Source organism: Thamnophis sirtalis, unplaced genomic scaffold (assembly GCF_051295495.1).
Source record: "Thamnophis sirtalis isolate CommonGarterSnake01/CBP01778 unplaced genomic scaffold, rThaSir2_p1.2 scaffold_1, whole genome shotgun sequence".
NCBI lineage: Eukaryota > Metazoa > Chordata > Lepidosauria > Squamata > Natricidae > Thamnophis > Thamnophis sirtalis.
The window spans coordinates 118,786,549-118,810,126 of NW_028261381.1; the positions used below are offsets into that span (position 1 = coordinate 118,786,549).

Here is a 23,578-nt window from a genome sequence, read left to right on the forward strand (position 1 = left end):
TGGGTGAGATAGTGGGTTGGGCTTAAGTAAGAATTTGGTGGGATGACAACCAAAACCAATTGGCAGTCTTTGTCATTCCTTTTTATCTTTTTTGAAATTTCCCTTTGTTGTTTCCCTCCCTAAATAACCCAGAACAAATTGATTTTGCCAGTGGTTTGAATCAATTAGTTGGAAAGCATTTCTAACAATGACATGAAATTAGATGAAAGGCTGCAAGTGCTCATCTCTAAATTACAGCCCCTTCCATTATTCTCCAATATGTACAATAAAGACATGGAGAGGATGGGACTGTGCTACTGGGCTCTCCCTTCCAAACTACGTTTCTCATTATCTTAAGCCAAAATTTAAGCAAACATGTAAAAAGTCTGGAAGGACCATTTACATGTCTAACTCTTCTGCCTTTGAAAATATCCCTAGAGGTCAAGTTGATTGGGAAAACCTGGTCCTCTTTTGTTGATTCATTTATTGTTCATGAAGAAAACATTTGAATAATATTTTTTGCTTATTTATGGGGAATTTGTAAAGCTTCTAGAACAAGGGTGTCAAACTGGTAGCCTGTGGTCTGGATGTGTCATGTGCAGGCCACACCCACCCCAGCTCTCCGAAGGGGAAAAATGTCATGAAACGTCATGTGATGGCAATGTGATGCAACAAGTTTGACACCCATGTCCTAGAACATTTCTTACATACAATTTTATTCAGAATATAATTTCCAGTGAATTTAGCAAAGTGTGGAGTCCTTGGTGCTCTCTGAGCTTGGTTGTAACCAAGCTTAGTTGTGACCAAACTCAGAGAACCCCAAGGACTCCACCAGTGGTGGGATTCAATTTTTTTTACTGCAGGTTCTATGGCCGTGGCTTGGTGGGTGTGGTATGGCTTGGTGGACATAGCTTGGTGGGCATGGCAGGGGAAGGATACTGTAAAATCTCCATTCCCTCCCTACTCCAGGGGAAGCTTACTGCAAAATCCCCATTCCTGGGGATCAGCTGGGATTATTTCAATAGATGGGGGCGGGGCCGGTCAGAGGTGGAATTTATCGGTTCTCCAAACTACTGAAAATTTCCACTACTGGTTCTCCAGAACTGGTCAGAACCTGCTGAATACCACCTCTGGACTCCACAGTTCAATCCTGAGTTACAAATATTTTCTTCTATAAGAACCTAATGAACATATTGCAACATATAATGAACATAGTAAAATAAATTGGATACAACTTCTGGACAATATTTCTAATCTGGAAATATTCTGAAGATGTACTCATTACCCAGCAATCCCTGCTGGGTAATGGCTCTGATAATGAAAGGTGTAGTTCAATACATCTGGAGGATTGGGGAAGCTGCCAACCATGATTCTACACCAGTTCTTAAATATGTATCTAGGTTTGGCTAATGGTTTGCATGATGTCAGAAAAATATTTTCACTGGGTGGGTCATTGTCACAATGTCAGGAATGTCTATCATTCATGAAGTGAAAAGTAGCACCCATATGCAGATATTTAATAGAAACAGAAACAGAGACACAGTGGCTCATTGGCTAAGACACTGAGCTTGCCAATCAGAAATGTTGGCTGTTCGGCGGTTCAAATCTAGTGCTGCATAACAGAGTGAGCTCCAGTTACTAGTCTCAGCTTCTGCCAAACTAGCAGTTCGGAAAGCATGTAAAAATGCAAGTAGAAAAGATAGGGACCACCTTTGGTGGGAAGGTAACAGCGTTCCATGCACCTTCACCATTTAGTCATGCCGGCCACATGACCATGGAGACGTCTTTGGACAATGCTGGCTCTTTGGCTTTGAAACGGAGATAAGCACCGCCCCTTAGAGTTGGGAACGACTATCACATATATGTGAACTTTACTTAATAGAAACAGAACAGATGGGGAACTGAATCAATTCACCTGTGCCTTTCAAATTCTTGAAAGTCACATAGATCTAAACACACCCATCATGATTACAGCAGTAAATTGTTAGAATAGAATTTCTGCTGATTAAGGAGGCAGACTGTATGCTATTACAAGTAGGACCTTTGCATAGATTTAGTGGGAGGTTGGTCATAAGAACTCTGCACTTTTTTTTTTGCCTCTTAGGCCCTGACTGTAGACTATATTTTCAGTCACCCAAGAAAGAATTTCATAATTGGCTAATAGTACACAGTGCATTTTAAATTTTCTGCATCTTGCAGATCATGTGGCTGAATTAAAAATGAGGAGAGGGGAGAGAGATGACTTGCTTTTTCTGCAATACATCTTACGATGCTGCGAGTTTCTGAGAAATCCATTGGGGAAAGCAGCACATCATCTCATATTCTTGTGCATGCAGGCAAATAAGTTGAGTACACAGGAATGCCATTTGCCTCCAATTTTTTTCCTTCCACAGATACTAACCTTGGTAAGGAACCACAGCTGGAGAGACACTCTTCACCACCATGAAAGGAGATTCATATGTGGAACAGTATAATAATGTATACCGAATTCTTGGGTATTCCCTGGTTAGACTGGGGAAAAATACTTAATGGGCACAAGATGCAATGTTAAGAATGTTGCTTATCAGCAGAAGTAGCATCCCAGCCACCTCACACATAAACAAGACTATTTAATTTTAAAATTAATTTTAATTTAAAGTCCCTTCCTGCGGAACAGTTAGGAATGGAGAATCAACCAGCTGCTGAGGTGTGGCAGGACTGAAGGACAATGAAAGTCTTTAAAGGGACAATGAATGTCTCTTTAAAAGAGACATCAGCAAGCATCTATAATACATTTAAGTCCATCCCTGGGCTTTGAAATGTTCCATTTGGATGGTCCAGTTGTTTCTTGGCCACTCTAGGATGACACATGCCAGACGTTGTGGATCTTGCATTGATCTTGCTACTTGCTTTGAGATTCTTTAAACTACCATGATGGGGAAAGTCAGTTCCAGACTTCCCTTCATTTACTCACACCCTGTTTTTAACTTGTCTCCAGAAGTGGGATGGCAAGATTCGACTCTCCCCCCACCCTTTCCACATCCCAACCCCCCCTCTTAACAGGGTGCCCTATTTGGCCATCCCCTTTGCCTGCTGAATGCAACCCCTTCGCTTTCCTTACAAGGGCTGTGGTGCCCCGAGTGTTTCGGACGGCTGTGACTTTTTACCTTCCTTACTCCATTAATGGCCTCACGGCTACTGGATGGCGTGAAGCCGACCAAATAAGGACAAGGTGCCTGGCTGGTCCCTCCGGAGCCCGAGAGCGACACCGCCACTCCGCCGGGTATAAATGGGTGGCGCTTCCCCGGAGCAAGACCCAGCTGGCGCTCCACAAACCCCCAGCGCAGAGAGTGTTGAGCCGGTGAGTAACAACAGCGCAGCTGACCGTCCCGGCTTTCTGCCCATCGCCGCGGGCGCCTGCGAGGAATGTCCGGGATGGGAGGTGGGGGGTGGGGGGTGGGGGAGCGTTGCAAATCGGGTCTACCATGGGACGGTTGCAAAGAGGCTGCCTTGCCCCCAGAAGCATTCAGAGTAGCCAAAGTGAAGTCGTCCGGTGGCGCTAAAGGAGCAGATACCTCAACTCTCCACAATCCTTTCGCGCATCTCGGTTGGCTCGGGGTTTCCACCCAGTAGATCCCGATACCCGAAGTTAGGCGAGGAAGCCCCGTCCGTCCCACCTGCGTTTTCCCTCTATTTCTTTGGGCTCTTATGAGGGGGGGGGGGGAAGACCGCCTACACCTTAGCGAGGATCTTCTTCCTCCTGGGTCTGCCCTGGACGGCGCTAAATTTGCCAAGTTTTCCTAGTTCCTTTGCCCTTTGTTATGGGAAACAAAAGTCCGAAGAAACATGCAGCCACCCGCTACCCCTGGATTGGATGGAATGGAATGGAATAGAATGGAATAGAATAGTTTATTACTACTTTGAATGTACATTAATCGGCATACGTTAAAAAGGTAAAAGCATTTCTTACGTTCTGACCCTACCAAAGTATGGAGGCACAAGCCAGATTCCACTGTGCCTCAAAGGGCGAAGGAAAAGACTTGGGCTGCGGGCGGGAGCGGTTCAATGGGGAAACTTCTTTCACAGCCCGAGGGTTCCTGATACCCCCCACCTCACCCCACCCCACCCCAGTAGCTAGCGGCGACTTCGAGCGGGTTAGGCAACCCAGCAAGGGCAGTTGCTGAAGCAGCGCAGCCCGACGCTTCTTGGACCTGCGGCAGCCGGAGCGAAAATCAGGTCGCGGCGCGCCTCACAGTAACTAGATCCACGTGCAAACGCTTGAACTGGGGAATGGAGGGAGCGCAGCCAAACAGGCACCTCCCGACCGCCAAGGAAGATCCATCCTTGTAAAGTGCGCGATCTAACAGGAGAAGCAGCCTCTCAGAATCTATACGCGTTGCCTGAACGTCTTTCTGCCGAAGGGGAAAGGGTTTTGAGGGAAAGGGAGAAGGAGTGGGAGGGAGGGAGTGTGTCTCTCTGTGTGTGTGTGTGTGTGAGAGAGAGAGAGAGAGAGAGGGAGGGAGGGAGGGAGGGAGGGAGGGAGTGTTTGTGTGTGTGAGAGAGAGAGAGTGTGTGTGAAAGAGAAAAGAGAAAGTGAGTGAGTGTGAGAATGAAAGAGTGTGTGTGTGTGAGAGAGAGAGAGAGAGAAGGAGACTGTGTGTGTGTGTGTGTGTGTGTGTGTGTGTGAGAGAGAGAGAGAGAGAGAGAGCGAGAGCGAGAGCGAGAGCGGGGGGGGGGGGTTACCCAACTTCGGCAACTCTAACCGGTAGGCGGAGTCCCCTTCCACCTGGCCGCCAGAGATGGTGAATCTTCGCTGGTTTTGTATTTTGCAGCTCCCGCTTTCCTTTCCAAGATGTGTGATGACGAAGAGACCACCGCCCTGGTGTGCGACAATGGCTCAGGTTTGGTGAAAGCGGGCTTCGCGGGTGACGATGCCCCTCGAGCCGTCTTCCCTTCCATTGTAGGCCGCCCTAGGCACCAGGTAACGCTTTCTGGGCGCTTCCAGGAACAGCAAAAGGGGAATAGATCGCCCAGGTGTTTTAATCACTGTGATTCAAGTGTATGGTCCAAGCACAGTATTTCTTGTCTTCTTCCTTCCTTTGCTTCTTTAAATCCTATTTGGCTCCAGTAAATATTTTAATTTTTCAGCCCAACTCAGATTCCATTGTCTCCTCAATTTCTTTCTTTCTTTCTTTCTTTCTTTCTTTCTTTCTTTCTTTCTTTCTTTCTTTCTTTCTTTCTTTCTTTCTTTCTTTCTTTCTTTCTTTCTTTCTTTCTTTCTTTTCTTTCTTTCTTTCTTTCTTTCTTTCAATCTCTATCCATCTATCTATCCATCTATCAATCTCCATCCATCTATCCATCTATCCATCTATTAATCATCTATTAATTTGTTTTATTTTATTAATTTATTAAGAATGTTGATTATAATAGTAAAATCCACTACAAACCAAATTTAAAGCAACAAGGAAAAGGAGTAAAAATGCAAAGAAAAAAATGAAAGAAAAATAAGAACATAATAAAGAGAAAAATATCTAAAGAAGTTCCTTTTAACCTTCAACAGGTTTAAACAAATTTAGTAACTCTTCATATATATATATTCCTTTATCTAAAATCTTTACACTTTAATCTCCTTCAATATCTGCTTTTTAAAATTATTTATCTATGTTATGTTTTCTAAAAAACGAACTGGATCTATTTCCCATAAAAAGCTGATTGTACTTTATCATTACTTTCAAAATCCTATGGTAAAAGTTTCAAAATTCTAATTTTATCTGGATCTTTAGTTTATTTATAACTTTTTAAAATCAAATTCATATTCACTTTTTTGCTATTTATTTCAGATTCTTTAAATTCTTCAACATGATTAAGATTCTTTCTTAAGAAAGAAAGCAGATCTGTACATGTTTTCAAACTTGTTATTCTGAAGGTCTCTAGTAAGTTAGAAATAGTTAATGGGCAATTTAGAAATGATTAGAAAATGAGGTTTGTGAACTTAATGAAAAGAAGGACTAAGGGAGACATGATAACAGCGTTCCAATATCTCAGGGTTTGCCACAAAGAAGAGGGAGTCAAACTATTCTCCAAGGCACCTGAGTGTAGAACAAGAAGCAATGGGTGGAAACTAATCAAGGAGAGAAGCAACTTAGAACTGAGGCGAAATTTCCTGACAGAACTATCAATCGGTGGAACAGCTTGCCTCCAGAAGTTGTGAATGCCCCAACACTGGAAGTCTTTAAGAAGATGTTGGATAGCCATTTGTCTGAAATGGTATAGGGTTTCCTGACTAGGCAGGAAGACCTCCAAGGTCCCTTCCAACTCTGCTATTCTATTATTATATAACTTAGTGTCCTTTGAAAGTTTCTGGCTACAAAAAAGATGATGAATCCCATCATTTCCCAGTGCTCAAATTCACAGGAAACCACTGTCCTGTAGTCTCCTTGTGGGGAGGACCCATCTGGAGCACACATGGGCAATTTCTCATCCTCTCCTTTTTCTTTTTGAATCTGCTGTATCTTTCCTCTGTGCTTCCCCCCTTGTTCCATAGTACTTTTGCCACATTCTTTTTTCCTTCCCACCTTTTCTCAAAATTATAAACATGAACTTCACTAGCAAGCAAATCCCAATCCTCCCTAAAAAAAACATTTCTTAAACTGTTTTTATTTTCTTATTAATACAGTATTGTAATTGGTGTTTTTCTTGGAGAAAAGTGTCTGCCTCAGGTTATTTGGTCACATAAATAGGGCTTAGGATCTCTTGCGATGCTACACCTTTTGGAGCAGAAATGGCAATATTGTGGTAATTTAACCCCAATACATTTTTTTCTTGTTGGAAATGTAATTTAAGAACACATACACGCAGCCCTAACTGCACTCTTTCACATAAAGGGAAAATCCAAATGTTATATTGGAGCAATACCTTTATAAGGGCTAGTCAAAAAATCTCACAGGCTTCAAAGTTAGTGAATACAAATTCGGGATTTAGAAGTGAGTCTGCATTGCTGAGTCCATAAAACCCACTTGCCAAAATCAATGGGTTAAGGGGGGTGGTTTGAGAATATTTCTGAAGTTGAAGGTTGCAGACTGAATAAATTACTAGTAAGTGCTGCAGGTATCAGATTTTGAGTGAAAGAAGGAATGCTGATGTCATTGGTTTGGAACTGCAGAGGCCTGTTTTTGTTTTTTGTTTGTTTGAGAAAGTAAGGAGAAATCTATCATATTATGCCACGCAGTGCTACTTTATCCTTATGTTACATATGTTTAATGGCCAGCCAAAAGAATAAAACCTTTATGTACATTAAGTTGAGTGTTAAATTCAAGGAGCTACATACAGAAGTCAGTGATTTCATGCAGTGTATTTACAATTTCCCAGCTTCACACTCCTAGAGGTATTAGAATTCAACACCTACACTGGTGAGAAGTTATTATTAAAGTGCAAACACACACGGAGGGTGTTTGGTGGGGAAAGATGGCGGCATCAGATTTCTGACTCCAGGGTATTGTTTTTCATGTCCCTTCTGCCTTTAGGGTGTTATGGTTGGTATGGGCCAGAAAGACTCCTATGTGGGTGATGAAGCACAGAGCAAGAGAGGTATTCTGACTTTGAAATACCCCATTGAACACGGAATAATTACTAATTGGGATGACATGGAAAAAATCTGGCACCATACTTTCTATAATGAACTGCGTGTTGCCCCTGAAGAACATCCCACCCTGCTGACAGAAGCTCCTCTGAATCCCAAAGCCAACCGTGAGAAGATGACCCAAATTATGTTTGAGACCTTCAACGTGCCTGCCATGTATGTGGCAATCCAAGCTGTTCTCTCCCTCTATGCTTCTGGACGTACTACAGGTAAAATAATAAGTTAATTGTTTTCCTCACCAGATTTTTTTTTCCTGATCTAGTAAATGCTTATATTAGGCACAGATACCATGCTGGTCCTCCTTCTCTTTCTTTTTCCAGACTATAATTATAAATCCTGTAGTGTTGGCCACGTTGGGTGGAGCTGACTTTTAAATTCAAAAGTCACTGAAAGGCATGAGGTTGCCTAATGTAACAGCTAGTCCTTGCCCTACAACATTTTGTTTTGTGACCAAAGTTTGAAGTTACAATGGCACTGGAAAAAGTGGCTTATGACCATTTTTCACACTTATAACCATTGCAGCATCCCCATAGTTGTGTGATCAAAATCCAGATGCTTGGCAACTGACTTGTGTTTATGACATTTGTAATGTCCCAAGGTCACGTGGTCCTCTTTTGTGACCTCCTGACAGGCAAAGTCAATGGGGAAGCCAGATTCAATTAACAATCATGTTACTGGCTTAAAAATTGCAGTGATTTGCTTAACAGCTATGGCAAGTAAGGTGGTAAAATGGGGCAAAAGCTCATTTAAATGTCTCACTCAGCAACATAAATGTTGGGCTCAGTTGTGTTCGTAAGTTGAGGACTACCTGTTTATATGCTCTATATCCCTTAAGTGGCACTGTCTCTGAGATGCCAAACCAGTTCATTTCATTATTTGAAGCAGCTTTCCCTAATGGACAGAATTTCAATCCATTTCATGAAGGGAACCGTATTTCTTCATTTAACGAATGGGTTAGAAAAATGCCTGAGGGAGTCAACTTGCCAGATGACATCTGTATAATGCAAAATTAAATTCAAAACAAAAATGTAAAATTTCAGATTTTAGCATTCTCACAGGTGATTGTGACATGGTGGTACTATTTAATGTTTTTAAATGATACAACTCTTGGAAGTTTAATTGCCTCAAATAATTAGCATTTCTTCATTTCCTGCAAATTCCCTTGGATATTATAATGATTACAGTGACTCTCACTTTTGAGAAACTGATGCCTTAGACAGTCTGAATACTGGAACAGATAATCACCGTAGTGGCAGCTCAAATATATTCATATTTAAAAGTTATCTTAAGAGGAAAGGCATAATCTTTTAATGAACACTGCTTGCCTACCACTGAGAACAGCATTAAGTAGAAATTGTAATCGTAATTTATACATGAAAGGAATGGCAGACTTTACTGAATCAGAAGTGTAATTGTGATATGTATAACATGGGCAATTATTGCACCTAGCAGGTATTTTCATATAAAGCTATAATAGATACAAGCCCACTTCTCTGTTATTTTCCTACAGTTTGGAAAAATAATATTTCCTATTTCTGTATTCAGAATCTAAAATAAAGAAGATTACACCTCTATCCCAAATACATGCTTCCTCCTCTTGAAAATATAAAAAAAACACTGTCCCCAAAGTGCTTTTTCAGGAGACAACTGGACTTTGGTTTTTTTTTAAGACGTTTCACTTCTCATCCAAGAAGCTTCTTCAGCTTCTTGAATGAGAAGCTAAACGTGTTCAAAGAAAAAACAAGAAAGTCCAGTTGCCTCCTGAAAAATTATCTTTGGGACAATCATGACCTGGATGATTGAGAATCTCTACAGATTTTTAGCTATACAATTTGGGATGAACACCCTTTGAATGGTGTGGGAGTAGGAATGGATTTCCAGAGGAAAAAATTGCAGTCTACAGGAACCAGGAGCACCACTCAGGTGACCCTGAGGACACAGATACACCTCTAAGTGCTTCAATGACATTCCAAAAAGATGTAAATGACCAGGTGTCTGCAAGAAATATAAATCCTTCTATTCCCCACTATCCTGCCAGAGCTTAAGAAGCTTCTTGGATGAGGAGCGAAATGTCTTCAAAGAAAAAACAAGGAAGTCCAGTTGCCTTCTGAAAAAGCACCTTTGGGACAACCATGATCTAGATGACTGAGAATCTCTACAGAAAATAATCCCCACTGGTTTACCATATTTGAAACACTTATATAAATCATTGTCCTTCACATATTAAGATATCAGCATCTGAAGTAGATATTGATCCTACATGATCTTATGCTGTTTAGTTCTCATAACACCTCTTCCCACCTAGGTCTCTTGTAGATTTGTGAATTTTCAAATCAGAATTCTCACAAAAAAGTCATGGTGGCTGGAGAAGTCCGGAAATTTAAATCCTTTCAACTTTAACTCAGGTTAAGGAAGCCTGTCTTTTAACATATTGGAGACTGCCAATAAATTGGGTTAATTAGTGCCAGGAATCTCTTTGAAACCTTTATAGTCAAACCATTGTTGAGCTGAATCAAAAGGCAAAGTTTCCCTCAAACTGAACTTAGGTTTTGATGCATATGGACAATTAGTGTTCTTGGTAATAGTAGCATGGACATTATTTGCTATTGCTTTATTTCAGATTGATGATGATGATGATGATTTTACTTCCCAGTGCATAGTGTTAGAACTTTATGGTGGTTTCCCAGCTATGCACTAACCAGTCTGATCCTACTTAGCTTTGAGGGATCAACCAAGTTCAACAGATGTTGCCAATAAATATACTCAAATGCCGTTGATGATCTAGTGTGACTGTCATCATCCCATTTTCTTACCGTATAGGTCTATAGTCTAATAGATCCAGCTGAGATCAAAGCAGATGTCCTAGTAGGAGGGATTCAGGCAGTTGGTTCTACTTTTATGATACTAGACATTTAGATATAGCAGAATGATGTGGTGAGACCATGAAAACAAGCACCACTGCTGAATATATCTCAAGGACCACAGAATGCAAAAAACATGGAAACATAAGGAGAATTATCATCTATAATAGACAAATTTAAGTGTATCCCCATATTAGAAACAACTAGTTTAGATACAGCTGAATGACCCAAACTGACTGTTTAGCTAAGTTCTTTGTTTATTTAAATGTGGCATTATCAACCTGCAATAGGATGTTATAAATATGAAAGGAAGACTAACCCAGTGAAGCCATTTTGAACCAAAATTGGTTCAAGAAAGCATTAAGGACTACAGTTGGCTGAAGTTAAGAAAATATTCCCTTTGGCATTTCAACTTGTAAGATACTGAGAATTACTAACTGAGGAAGGTTATGTTTCATGCTCATTTGTCACACCAGACTTTAATTGCACATTCTCTTTGTGTATTTTTCTGTTCTCCTAACCTGCATCTGGAGACGTTGCATGACATGTGCAAGAACATGTCATTTTAAAAATGCTGGCATTATAACAACTTGGGCTTTTCTATTTTACAGGTATTGTCCTTGATTCAGGGGATGGAGTCACACACAATGTCCCTATCTATGAAGGTTATGCTCTTCCCCATGCTATTATGCGTCTGGATCTGGCTGGCAGGGATCTGACTGACTACCTCATGAAGATTCTGACAGAACGTGGCTATTCCTTTGTAACAACAGGTAATTACAGTTGAAATGTGCTTTGATCACTGTTTATGCCTCATAAGTGAATTCAGAAAGCTACTGTTGATATACTATAGTTGAGTAAGCTCAACTATAAGCTTACTCAACTATAACATAAGCTCAGCAATGGAATTTTCAGTGTCGTATCAAACTAAAAAGTTGTGTGGGATCTAGATACATTATTTCTTCTACATAATCTCTATGAGCCGTGGTGGCACAGTGGTTAGAGTGCAGTACTGCAGGCTACTTCTGCTGACTGACTGCAATTTGGCAGTTCAAATCTCACCAGGCTCAAGGTTGACTCAACCTTACATCCTCCTGAGGTGGGTAAAATGAGGAGCCAAATTGTTGGGGATAATATCCTGACTCTGTAAACTGCTTAGAGAGTGCTGTAAAGCACTGTAAAGCATTATATAAATCTAAATGCTATTGCTATATCTCCATATTTTCCCCCCATCATCAGATATGGTGAAACTCTTGTGTTTGATCCTATTTCTAAGCATCCTGGAAAAATTATTTGAGGATATATGGAAATAATAATGACCAAACTGAACTACGGGGACAGGATTTTTAACTTCAATTTTGCTTGCATTCTTTTTAGCCTCTATCTTTTTCTTCTTTTTATACATTTTTGGTTTTGTCTTTACAGCTGAACGTGAGATTGTCCGTGACATTAAGGAGAAATTATGCTATGTTGCTCTGGACTTTGAGAATGAAATGGCTACAGCAGCTTCCTCCTCTTCTCTAGAGAAAAGTTATGAGTTGCCTGATGGGCAGGTCATCACAATTGGGAATGAGCGTTTCCGCTGTCCAGAAACCCTTTTCCAGCCATCTTTTATTGGTAAGGAATTCTTTTACGTGGAAGCTTTAGCTTGAAGTTACTGACTGGCTTAACTGGCTGCTGGCTGAATTGCTTCTCTGTGCAGTAAACTCTAAAGGAAATATAAAATTAAAAGGATGCAAAATGCAAAAAGATAAACCATTTTGCAAATAATCGAAATTAGTAGTAGTATCTCTCAAAATGCATATTCTCTTCTGGGCTGATGACAGTGCTAAACTATTAGTGGGAGCCACACTGCAACAAATAAGAGAAAAGGGCAGAAATTAAATTACATTTAAACAAATACAGCTCAAAGAAATACTTGCATATAAACCACTTTCTCCTCCAGCAACATTAAGAAATATTTTGAAATAACTTTTGGAGGGACTATATATGGGTGTTAAAAGGGACACAGTGGCTCAGTGACTAAGATGCTGAGCTTGTCGATCAGAAAGGTGAGCAATTTGGTGGTTCAAATCCCTAGTGCCACATAATGGAGTGAGCTCCCGTTACTTGTCCCAGCTTCTGCCAACCTAGCAGTTGGAAAGCTCATAAAAATGCAAGTAGAAAAATAGGGACCACCTTTGGTGGGAAGGTAACATCATTCCGTGCACCTTTGGTGTTTAGTCATGTCAGCCACATGACCATGCAGATGACTTTGGACAGTGCTGGCTCTTCAGCTTTGAAACAGAGATGAGCACCGCCCCTTAGAGTCGGTAATGACTAGCACATATGTGCGAGGGGAACCTTAATCTTTATCTATGGGTGGTGGACTTAAGATATTGGGAAGGCCTTAAGACATTGGCTGGAAGTGGCTTTGCAGTCTCAGGTTATGTAATTCTATACAAAAGGATAAGAAAGCAGAAGATAATCTTTCTAAGAAGAGAAGTCCATCTCATTAAGAGTCTTGTGTTGAGTACCAATCTACCTACATTATACACACTGTTGAAAGGATGTTTGAATATTATTGTTGACTACAATTAATTCAGGGCTTTCCCCTTATTCCGGGAACCACTGCATCTCTTACCTGCAATAGAGACATTTGTTCTGGACACAAAGGTTGTCATTTTATGACCTTATACTCATTGTAATATTTTGAAACCATCTTGCAAATGTGATAAACAGGGTTAACATTTCTAATTTTTAAAATAAAGGAACATAAAACAATATAATAGTGAAACTGGTACCAGCAGCTGTTGCTGGAGAGTTCCCCTTCCATCAAGCCAAACAATTTTTTTTAAAAAAAATCCTCCATTCAGTTACTAATTTTGGAATGCATTTGCCTCCTGTGTGGAATTACTGCAGCAATGCCAATAACTAAGGGTTGTTCAGAAGCATAACAACTCTCATTTTGATCTTAATTAATTACTCACATTGAAATTACTCATTCAACAATATGAGAATTCTCTTCACCTGCAAAATAAAAAAAATAAAATGTTTAATTCTTGGGCACATCTTTATCTCTGGCCATCTCTCTACTTCAACATACAATGTGACTATTACCATAAATTAATACATAGGCCAGGAATGTCTGCCAAAGGCACAAATTGCTTTCCTTTTGTGGTACAAATGACTTCATGAACAATCACGCTGCCTTGGGTATGAAGGTGTATAAAGTTTGGTTTGGCAGTTTAACCTTGACTATATTCAAGAGAAGAATTCTAGCCTTGCATAAATGTGCCTAAAGGGCTAATTTTTTTAAAAAAATCCTTCCACAGTGTTGAATTTAGAATGGCAGTCTTGACTGTGTCAGAGCCATTATGTTGTTAATCTCAAAGTGAAGCTGAATATCTTTTTTTTTTTTTAAAAAAAGATGGGCATTTATTATGGCACTGTGGCTTTGATACATGTATTTTTTATTTTTGGTTTATTTTTTTTCATTTTTTTTCATTGTAGTACATTTTAGAAGGTTAATTTATATACGTTTATATAAAATCAGGTAAGATGCCTTGGAGTTGCAGCCTGTGATCACTTAACAGGCCACAGTTCAAGGGGAAGAAAAGCAAATGTAGATTCATAGTCTTTGAGACCAATTTTAGTCATGATAGAAAAAGTAATTTCCCTTTGCAACTGATGATGCATCAAATCTTTATAATACAGCCTTGTGGATTTAGGAGCAGTTGTTCATCAGCTGTTGCCTTGTTATGGATCTAATTTCAGTTCACTTTAAGATGCCACCTGTCAACTAATACATTGGAATGTAACCCTTGAATTTGTATTTCTGGTGTAAGTTTTTCTTATCTTCAGTGCTAAGCTTCTGTTCATACCTCCAACAATATTTTTTGCCTTCCTAAATGCAGTCTTGACCTTTTTTTCTTATTCAAGCACATGTGCTAACGTTCATTGCCTCTCAGTGTTCTCATATGCAAGTTGTCAGTTTGTAAGATATTTGCCTGTTAATAATGGCATGCCTTCTTAGGACTTGTATTACATGGGCATCCTGCTTTCAAGTGGTAAAAATATGTAATCACTTTTCTTCAATTACAAAAAAAGAGAGCCCTGTATAACCTACAGAAAACGAGTCCAGGAATTCCATATGGTTATATGTGTGAGGCTTGCCCAGACCTAATGTTTTAATTCCACCTTCTATTTTTATAGAAAATTCTTATTTGATAAATGATTTTTTTTTATTTTTACTTTTTTTTCTTATAGCTTTCTGCTATTAATAATGCTTAAATATTGTGCTTCCTCTATACTTCATCGGTCAATAGCCTATCAATATTCATTTCTTTCTAAGGTATGGAATCTGCTGGCATTCATGAAACTACCTATAACAGCATAATGAAGTGTGATATTGACATCCGTAAAGATCTGTATGCCAACAACGTACTCTCTGGTGGTACTACTATGTACCCTGGCATTGCTGATCGTATGCAGAAAGAAATCACTGCTTTGGCTCCCAGCACAATGAAAATTAAGGTGTGAAATTTGTTTCATATGTCAAACTTCCAAATCCCTTCGAAGTGTCCTCTTGAAAAGATTGAAGTAACTTTGTAAGGTTACTAAAGGTTCAATAAAATCTATGGCCAATGCTTCTCTAGGGTTGTCCCAAAGGTGTTTTTTGTGAGAGGCAACCGGACTTTCTAGTTTTTCTTTGAAGATGGTTTGCTTCTCATCCACGAAGCTTCTTCAACTCCAACTGGATGGTGGGGAATGGAAGGATTTATACTCCTTTCCACATACTTTCCATTCCCCACTATCGAGTCAGAGCTGAAGAAGCTTCTTGGATGAGAAGCGAAACATCTTCAAAGAAAAACCAGAAAATCCAGTTGCCTCTTGAAAAAAAAAGCACCTTTGGGACAACCATGACCTGGATGACTGAGAATCTCCATAGGCATTTCTCTAGGGTTAAAACTGTTTAATTGAGCAATGCTCTTTTACATGGCCTTAGAAATGGATAAAGTTTCAATTTTAAAGAATATATTTATTGGAAGGGAAGATTTTCTCTTTGTACTTCCTAAAAAAGAAAACCCTATCAGGCCATTTGGTAATAAACAACAGTAACTAAACACCTCCTATATTTTGCTTTGCCAACTCAAATAAACAACACATACTCTTTTTTTCACCGATTTCACCATAATTTCTCTACCCAAGTCAGAATTCAGGGGTAGAATTTTAGTACAATTTGTGCATTGATGTCTCACTATTAAGAAGTCATTGTTATTAGAAACAATTTAAACAAAATTGTGTTGCCTAGAAACCTAGGTTGATACAGCTCCTTCTGAAAGAAACCTCTTGCTTATTTTCCCCATTTAGATCATTGCCCCCCCTGAGCGAAAGTACTCGGTCTGGATTGGAGGCTCTATCTTGGCATCTCTTTCAACCTTCCAGCAGATGTGGATCAGCAAACAGGAGTACGATGAGGCTGGTCCATCCATTGTCCACCGCAAGTGTTTCTAAGCATCTTCTCATACCCTTTGCCACAAATTACCCACTCAGGATGATGTGCTTCTTGAAGTATTTTTTCCCCCCTGGTAATCCTTCCTGAACTAGGTTCGGTTATAATGTACAGTTTGTTTACACATGCCCGTGCAATTTATTATGCTTCTTTGAATATTTATTGCTTTATAAATAAACAAGACCTGGGATTTGCAACGTAAATATGTTATGTAGTCTGATTTTTTTAAAATAAAAAATATACCTGATGATAGTATATTAAAAAAAAACAGTAGTATTAATGTAAGTAAAATATACAGACAGGAATGACTATTACTTTTTCCTTAGACCACTAGAGTTTAAAAATACTGCAAATTCATAAAATCAGTTAAATTAGCAAAAAAATTGAGAACGTTCCATGAACACAATCCTTAAAAATCACAGATCTCTATTCCTTTATTTAGTGACTAGTGAGAAAACATTTAATTCATTGTCTCCACTCATGAATTGTGTTTATTCATCAAACTTTTAAACCACTCAATTTTAGCTAACCCCTGTTACCGTCCAGGGATAGACTGGAGATTTGCATCTTAGTTCCCTTGCTAACATTGAAAAGCATCCTTTTGTATTTGCCTGCATAACTTTACAGAAAGAGTTTTTGAAAGCAGTCTCATCAAATACATGGATTTATAGGAAAGTAGTCTGTTTTATGACACATAAGATTTGCAGATGATGTTGTTATCTTCTCACAAGTCCCGGAAGAGTTACAAAGACACATACAAGAGCTGCATAAAGCAGGAGAACCATTTGGCTTCAAATGAAACCTGAAAAACAGCCAGGTTATTTTAATAAATTCAGCAAAAAAAGTAAGGGTTTTTTAAATATCTGGAGAAGAACTAGATGTAGTAGACTACTACATATCCCTTGGCCAATGGATTTCAATGGATCTCAAAAGGAAATTGTGGCTGGTAGGCATTTGGCAAATTAAGCATAATTCTCAACAACAACCTATGCCTGAAGGGAAAAATTTTCGAGCAGTGTGTGCTACCTGCTCTAACATATGCCAGCTAAACATGGACCTCACAATCAATACAAAAACTATGAGTGATGCAAAGAGTCATGGAAAGATATATGCTCGGCAAGACAAGACAAGATAAAAAGACCTGCACATGGATTAGAGAACAAACTAAAATATATGATGCCATCAAGAGAGTAAAAGAATTGAAATGGGCAGAAAATAGAACTGATGGTAGGTGGACTAAGGTATCATAGAATAGATTCCACTTGATTAAAAGCATCCACAAAAGACACCTAAAACAAGATGGAGCAACAACATCAGCAAGTATTGCAAGCCCAACTGGCAAGGTAACGTTCCAGACCATATTGGTTGGAAACATGCAGAAGAGGTCTTCATCCTGCAGTGGATACACAATGGCTAGAATGATGATGACAGTGATGATATTTGAAGCATCAGTGATACCATATAGCCCCCTTGTGTTCTATGTCCTCTTTTTGTGTATCTCTCCCCAAGTTACATCAAGCCAATTGATGGTATTTTAAAAAAACCATCATCATCATCATCATCATCATCATCATCATCATCCATTTTCTATCCACTGCAGGATGAAGGCCTCTTCTGCATGTTTCCAACCTATACAGTGCTGGGTTTTCTTTTGCCAATTGGGCTCACAATACTTGCTGATGTCATCAATCCATCATCGATCCTTCCACATACCATTTTTTAAAAACACTTTGAAGGTAAATAATGGAAAGATGAAACTTCAAGTTAATCTGTCTGGAACAAACAGTGAGAAATTCTTTTTGCTCAGTGTAACCTCATACCATTACATAGTTAAATCCAGGAGTTTTCATTTCACACTATGAACAAGACTAGGCATGTTGAACTAAAGGAAATCAGTATTTTTTTAAAAAGAAAACACCATCCTTTTTTTAGATTGGTTCAAGTTCAGGCATCATTGTGTAAACTTGAATGTTCAAGCACTTTTCATTAGAATGAAGATGATAAAATATTATATTTCACGTATCTGTCCCTATCTGAGTTGCATGGCAAATTTATTCATGATCCCTTAACCATAGTTGTTTACTCAGTTGCATTGGATTGTAAATAAATTACAAGACTGGGTTTACACAGTACCTAAGTCACTAAGTTCACTTAACCACTTTTTTAATGCATAAGTGTGAGCCTGGTTACCAGCTATCCAGTTACTTACTTATTAAGACAGGGATGTCAAACTCAAGGCCCACGGGCCGGATGCATCATGCAGTGGCCACACCCATGCCTGATTTAGGGAAGGGGAGAAAAGTCGCAATATGTCACATGACGATGCCACGATGATGCAAGTTTGACACCCCTGTATTAAAACTATAACTGTTATCTGTGTACACCTATGATACTCCCCCCCCCACTTCACAAGGGCAAACTACTCAAGTTCTAATTTAATAGATTCTGGAATAGCCACAGAGAATAGTCCTGTGCTGCTGATTATTACAAGTAAAAAAACACTGAATACCTCAGCCTTTCCTCAGATAGATCCCTGATGAAATATTAATTTTATTCAATTCAAGTGGTTCAGAATAGTCTTTGGAATTTGGTTCATTGCTAAGAAAAAAGGAAATGTTACCAAAAGGCACATACAGGTCAAAAGTACAGGAAGGCGGATATATTTTCCTGTGTGTGTGTGTACTTTTCCTAGGATGCCTATTGCACCATGTTTCCCATCTTGTAGCAATGTTTCCAGCTTGTTCTCAGCTTGAAGCTAAGCAGAAGTCACCTAAATATTTCCCTGTGCAACATACACAGCAGAGAAAGTTCCTACCAGGAGCTGAAGCCAACTAGAAAACGTTTTAACCTTTCTACTACACCTATACACATGGAAGTGAGTCTCTGCTCAATGAAACTTCCTACCATTTCAATAATTGTGGCCTCTGGATAGTCTGTGTAGTTCGTGCATTCTGGTGATGCTATTCAGTTTGCTGTGAGGCAGAGACAAACAAGAGAATGTAATAAAGATAAAAATAGCCAGTCTAATTTTAACTCAAGCACAAAGGTACTTTCTTTACAGGGGATAAATAACATAACTCAGTCCTTGCTATTTGGCGAACCTGATCTTTCATTCAGCTAATGAACTTGAGGAAAGACCAGGAGCTGAAGGTTCATTCCTTAAAAAAAAAATATGATAGGGAGTAAATGGGAGATAACTTGAAAGGTTACCTACATTTTCCAAATCCATATGGTCCACAGAGTTTATCTGAAAAGTAATGCAAAATGGTGTAAACAAACACTTTGCCTGGTGTTCCAATAGTAGAGAATGTATGTTGGGTTTTGGTGTTGTTGAGCTTGTTTATTTTCAGTAGGTGTTTCATTACTGGGCTAGGAAACATCATGATCTTCCACGTGGGTGTGGGCATGGCCAGTGCATGACGTTGGCATGATGCAAGTTTGACAGCCCTGCCATAAGGTCATTAAGAATGATGTCATGTGTTCAGCATTTTCAATCTCCTGCCAGCTTCCCCATTGACATTACTTGTCAGAAGTCATAGTAAAGGTCACCAATGGTGATCTCATGTCCATGGGATACTGCAACAATCACAGTGATGAGGACTGCTCATATGTCTCCTCACTTAGTACCACTGTAGCCTTGAATGGTTGTTGAACAAGTGGGTGTAAATTGAGGACTATCTCTGGTTATGCAGTAACAGATGATGTCATGTTCCATGGGTTATCATTTGTTCTCCTGCCCCATGTGACCATGAATATGAAGAGTTTTGCAAATTCAAATAAAGCAATTTGTGAGATATTAAATTGGAGAAATCTTAATTCAGACATTTTGCTTCCCTCTGACAAGTCACAAAAACATAGATATTCATGAAAACAATAACAAGGGGGCAGTGGTTCATGCCTCCCATACATGTTAGTCTATCCTGGTTACAATCTGTAGGAAAATGGAGATATTTTTTTCTTATCTCAACTATAGAAATACCTGAGGTTATAATATTTTAATTCTTGCAGAGTTCAGCTGTTTTCCTCATAGGCAAATAACTAGATTTTTTTATATATATAAAGAAAGGTGTGGAAGGGCTGAAAGCCATCTAAAAAGACATTTCTGTACTGAAACTATGGAAGTTGACAGTCAGCTAAAAAAAAATGAGGACACATTTGCATTGGAAATATGTAAATAAATTCAGCCTGTAAGCAATCTATAGAAGAGATATATGGATTGTTTTGCAATAAAGCAGTGTAACTTTCAGCATTGTGACGAATTGCCCTTCTTAACTTTTTCTTGCCTTAAAGGAAAAGGCTTCAAAGTTACTAAAAGTATGTGGTATACATACAATGTAGATTCTTTCTTAAAATCATTGAGTTGTCAACTGCTCTTCATAGACATGATCTGAAAATAGTTAGTCTCACCCTAAAAAATGCATGAGCATTGGTTTTTTTTTGGGGGGGGGGAAGCAAGTATTGAAATGATTTATAACACTATTCAAAAAAGCAAAGAACATGAATGGTTAATCTGGGGAAGAGATTTGCCCTGATTCAAATGTGGGTATGGATCCAAGTTCCAATCTTAGGGATTTGCAATACATCTATGAAGCCCATCCCAAAACCCTTTAATTTTGGCCAAATTATATTTTCCTGGATTTACAAAAGCAGTCATGAAATAGTCTATCACAAAAACAAAGGTGCTTTATTTGCCCCCTATCTTTAAACATTTCTGTCCAGTAAGTGACTCATTTACTCAGATAATCAGATAATTGGTGACAGAAGACCTTTTTATTATGATTGTGAATTTTATTTGCCACCCACCTTGCATCAAAAACATAATTTATTTGGAAGAAGAAAGCAGCTAATTGGTCTTAGCCTTTCCCACTTTCTTCACAACAGTTGACATTCTCATCTCATTTTGGTTCATATTTGCCCACTGGCCTCTGTTACCACGAGAATGATTCCAAGACACGTGTGTGTGTGTGTGTGTGTGTGTGTGTGTGTGTACATACATACACACACACACACACACAGTAAATTTTCTATGCTTGTACTCATTCAATCTAGAACTGTGATGGCGAACCTATGGCATGCATGCCACATGTGGAGCCATGGAGCCATTTCTGAGGGTACATGAGGCATTGCCCTATCAGTTCCAGCACGCGTGCACACGCTAGCCAGCTGATTTTTGGTTTGTTTTCACCCTTTGCTGAAGACTTCCGGTTTGTACATTGGACTGTTTTTCACCCTCCCCGGGCTCCTAGAAATCCTCTGGAGTCTGGGGAGGGCGAAAAACAGACCTACTGGGCCCACTGGAAGTCAGAAAATGGGCCGTTTCTGGCGTCTGGAGGGGCTCCAGGGGGGCGGGTTGGCCATTTTTGCCTTCCCTCCTCAGGCTACAAGAAAACTGTCTGTGTATGCATTGGGCAGTGGGGGGGGAGGGTTGTCACATGCTCATGTGCAGGGGGCACGGCACAGGGGGCATTAAATTATGGGGGTGGGCATGTGCACACACACGATAGCATGTGTGTGTGCACGCTTTTGGCACCCAAGGCGAAAAAGATTCCCCATCACTGACTTAGAAGATAATGATGTAGAAATATGTAAAGGACTTAAATTCTGGTGCAGAGTGGCAAGAGCTTGCCAGGAGGATACAGACACTTATTTGGGTGTCATAGATCAGGTTTCATAGGTCTGCAGTTGGTAGATGTCAGAAACAGAAGAAATCCGATACTGGCAATGTTAACTTAAAGAGAGATTAGAGGAGGCATTAAGAAGCTGCTGGGACACAGATAGGAGTCAGTTCAAAAATTGTGGTCGGAACCTCTAGAAATGAAGTGGTCTGTCCCAAAGCATAGGAAGGCAAGAAATGACACTCAGAAGAACAAGGAAAGATCTAAAAAGCTACTGGCTGGGGGTGCAAAGCCAGATGCATCCAAATACAAGCACAGGGCAGAAGAACAGAAATTGTTCAATTTGGAAACTTGGCTATGAGAAGAGGCCTGAGGAGATAAATGGGAATATGAGACACAACTCTTAAGTCAGTATTGTTGGGCTCAGCAACTTTAGGGTGCATGGACTTCAACTCCCATAATTCAAGATTTTTGCTGGTGGGGTGGCCAATGCAGATAGACAGAGGTGGGCAGTTGCATGATCAGGTGGGGAAGGATTGTTGAAACATGAAAGAGCAAATGGGATGTGAACTGGATTCCAACTGGTTAGTGGGGGGGGGGAGGGGGGAATCCAGAATGCAAGAGGTCATGAAATAAATAATGAAGAGAACTGATACAAGGAGGCTTGTGTAGAAGCAGTTATTGCTATGAGCAGTTTTGTAATGAAGGGAAAAAAATCTGTAGTGCCTTAAAATTGTATGCCCCTTAAGTTTATTGAGTTTTGCTCTGAACAAGCCTCTCTACCTGATACCAGAAGATTCACCCTATGAATTCAACATCCTCTTGCTATGTATTGCTTTTCTTTTACTTATATCTGTCTGCATATCTGTATGCTGACTGATTTCCTAATACATGTATTTATTTAAGGAATTTTACAGTTTCATGAAACTTTTTTATGAAAGAAGGACCTTCTTCAATATAATGGATTGGCTGATTTAAAAAACCCAAATTAGTAAAGTGATCATGTTCAGCATACTAAAATATAATCTCTTCATTTGAATGAGTGTTCATATTAATCCAGCGCAGCCCCCATCATGCAGAAACTTTCCCTGAAGATCCAATTTTTACCATTGCTAAGGAAAACTGCCAAAATGAAATTATTTCATGGGTACTTTTAATGTTTGTCACACCTTCATTAGATGTTGTTAATGCCAATATGGTTTTATGCACCTTATTTGTGTATGTTTTTATTGCATTATCTTCGTCTTTCAATTGTAATTTTATGTTGTAGAGTTTTATGCAATTATAGCAATAGCAATAGCAGTTAGACTTATATACCGCTTCATAGGGCTTTCAGCCCTCTCTAAGCGGTTTACAGAGTCAGCATATCGCCCCCACAGTCTGGGTCCTCATTTTACCCACCTCGGAAGGATGGAAGGCTGAGTCAACCTTGAGCCGGTGAGATTAGAACCGCTGAACTGCAGATAACAGTCAGCTGAAGTGGCCTGCAGTACTGCACCCTAACCACTGCGCCACCTCGGCTCTTAAGAGATTATTGTAATTATGTCTATTGTATTGTAAACTACCATGAACCAGTGTTGCATAGGTAAAAGTAAAGGTTCCCCTCGCACATATGTGCTAGTCATTCCCACCTCTAGGGGACAGTGCACATCTCTGTTTCAAAGCTGAAGAGCCAGCGCTATCTGAAGACATCTCCATGGTCATGTGACTGGCATGACTAAATGCTGAAGGCCACGGAACGCTGTTACCTTCCCACCAAAGGTGGCCCCCATTTTTTCTACTTGCATTTTTACATGCTTTTGAACTGCTAGATTGGCAGAAGCTGGGACAAATAACTGGAGCTCACTCCATTATGCGGCTCTTGGATTTGAACTGCCAAACTGCTGACCTTACTGATCGACAAGTTCAGCGTCTTAACCACTGAGCTACCCCCTGTGATACATAAAGAAAGTAAATAAATATATACATTTTTATTTAAAAAATTGAATCAGGATTTGCACAAATTGAGTAT

At 39.6% G+C, this 23,578-nt stretch overlaps 1 protein-coding gene across 1 annotated transcript; it reads left to right on the plus strand.

Annotated features, from left to right (window-relative positions):
- Positions 1–3,164: 3,164 nt before the first annotated feature.
- Positions 3,165–16,155, plus strand: ACTC1 (actin alpha cardiac muscle 1). Its single transcript, XM_087723190.1, has 7 exons — positions 3,165–3,319; positions 4,791–4,939; positions 7,482–7,806; positions 11,070–11,231; positions 11,884–12,075; positions 14,792–14,973; positions 15,811–16,155. The coding sequence occupies exons 2-7, from the start codon at positions 4,811–4,813 to the stop codon at positions 15,952–15,954; spliced, it is 1,134 nt and encodes a 377-aa protein (XP_087579316.1). The 5' UTR covers positions 3,165–3,319; positions 4,791–4,810; the 3' UTR covers positions 15,955–16,155.
- Positions 16,156–23,578: the final 7,423 nt, after the last annotated feature.

Coding starts and splice junctions, on each gene's coding strand:
- ACTC1 (XM_087723190.1), top strand. CDS start 4,811: ATGTGTGATGACGAAGAGACCACCGCCCTGGTGTGCGACAATGGCTCA. Junction 7,807..11,069: donor TGCTTCTGGACGTACTACAG/GTAAAATAATAA, acceptor TCTATTTTACAG/GTATTGTCCTTGATTCAGGG. Junction 12,076..14,791: donor TTTCCAGCCATCTTTTATTG/GTAAGGAATTCT, acceptor TTTCTTTCTAAG/GTATGGAATCTGCTGGCATT.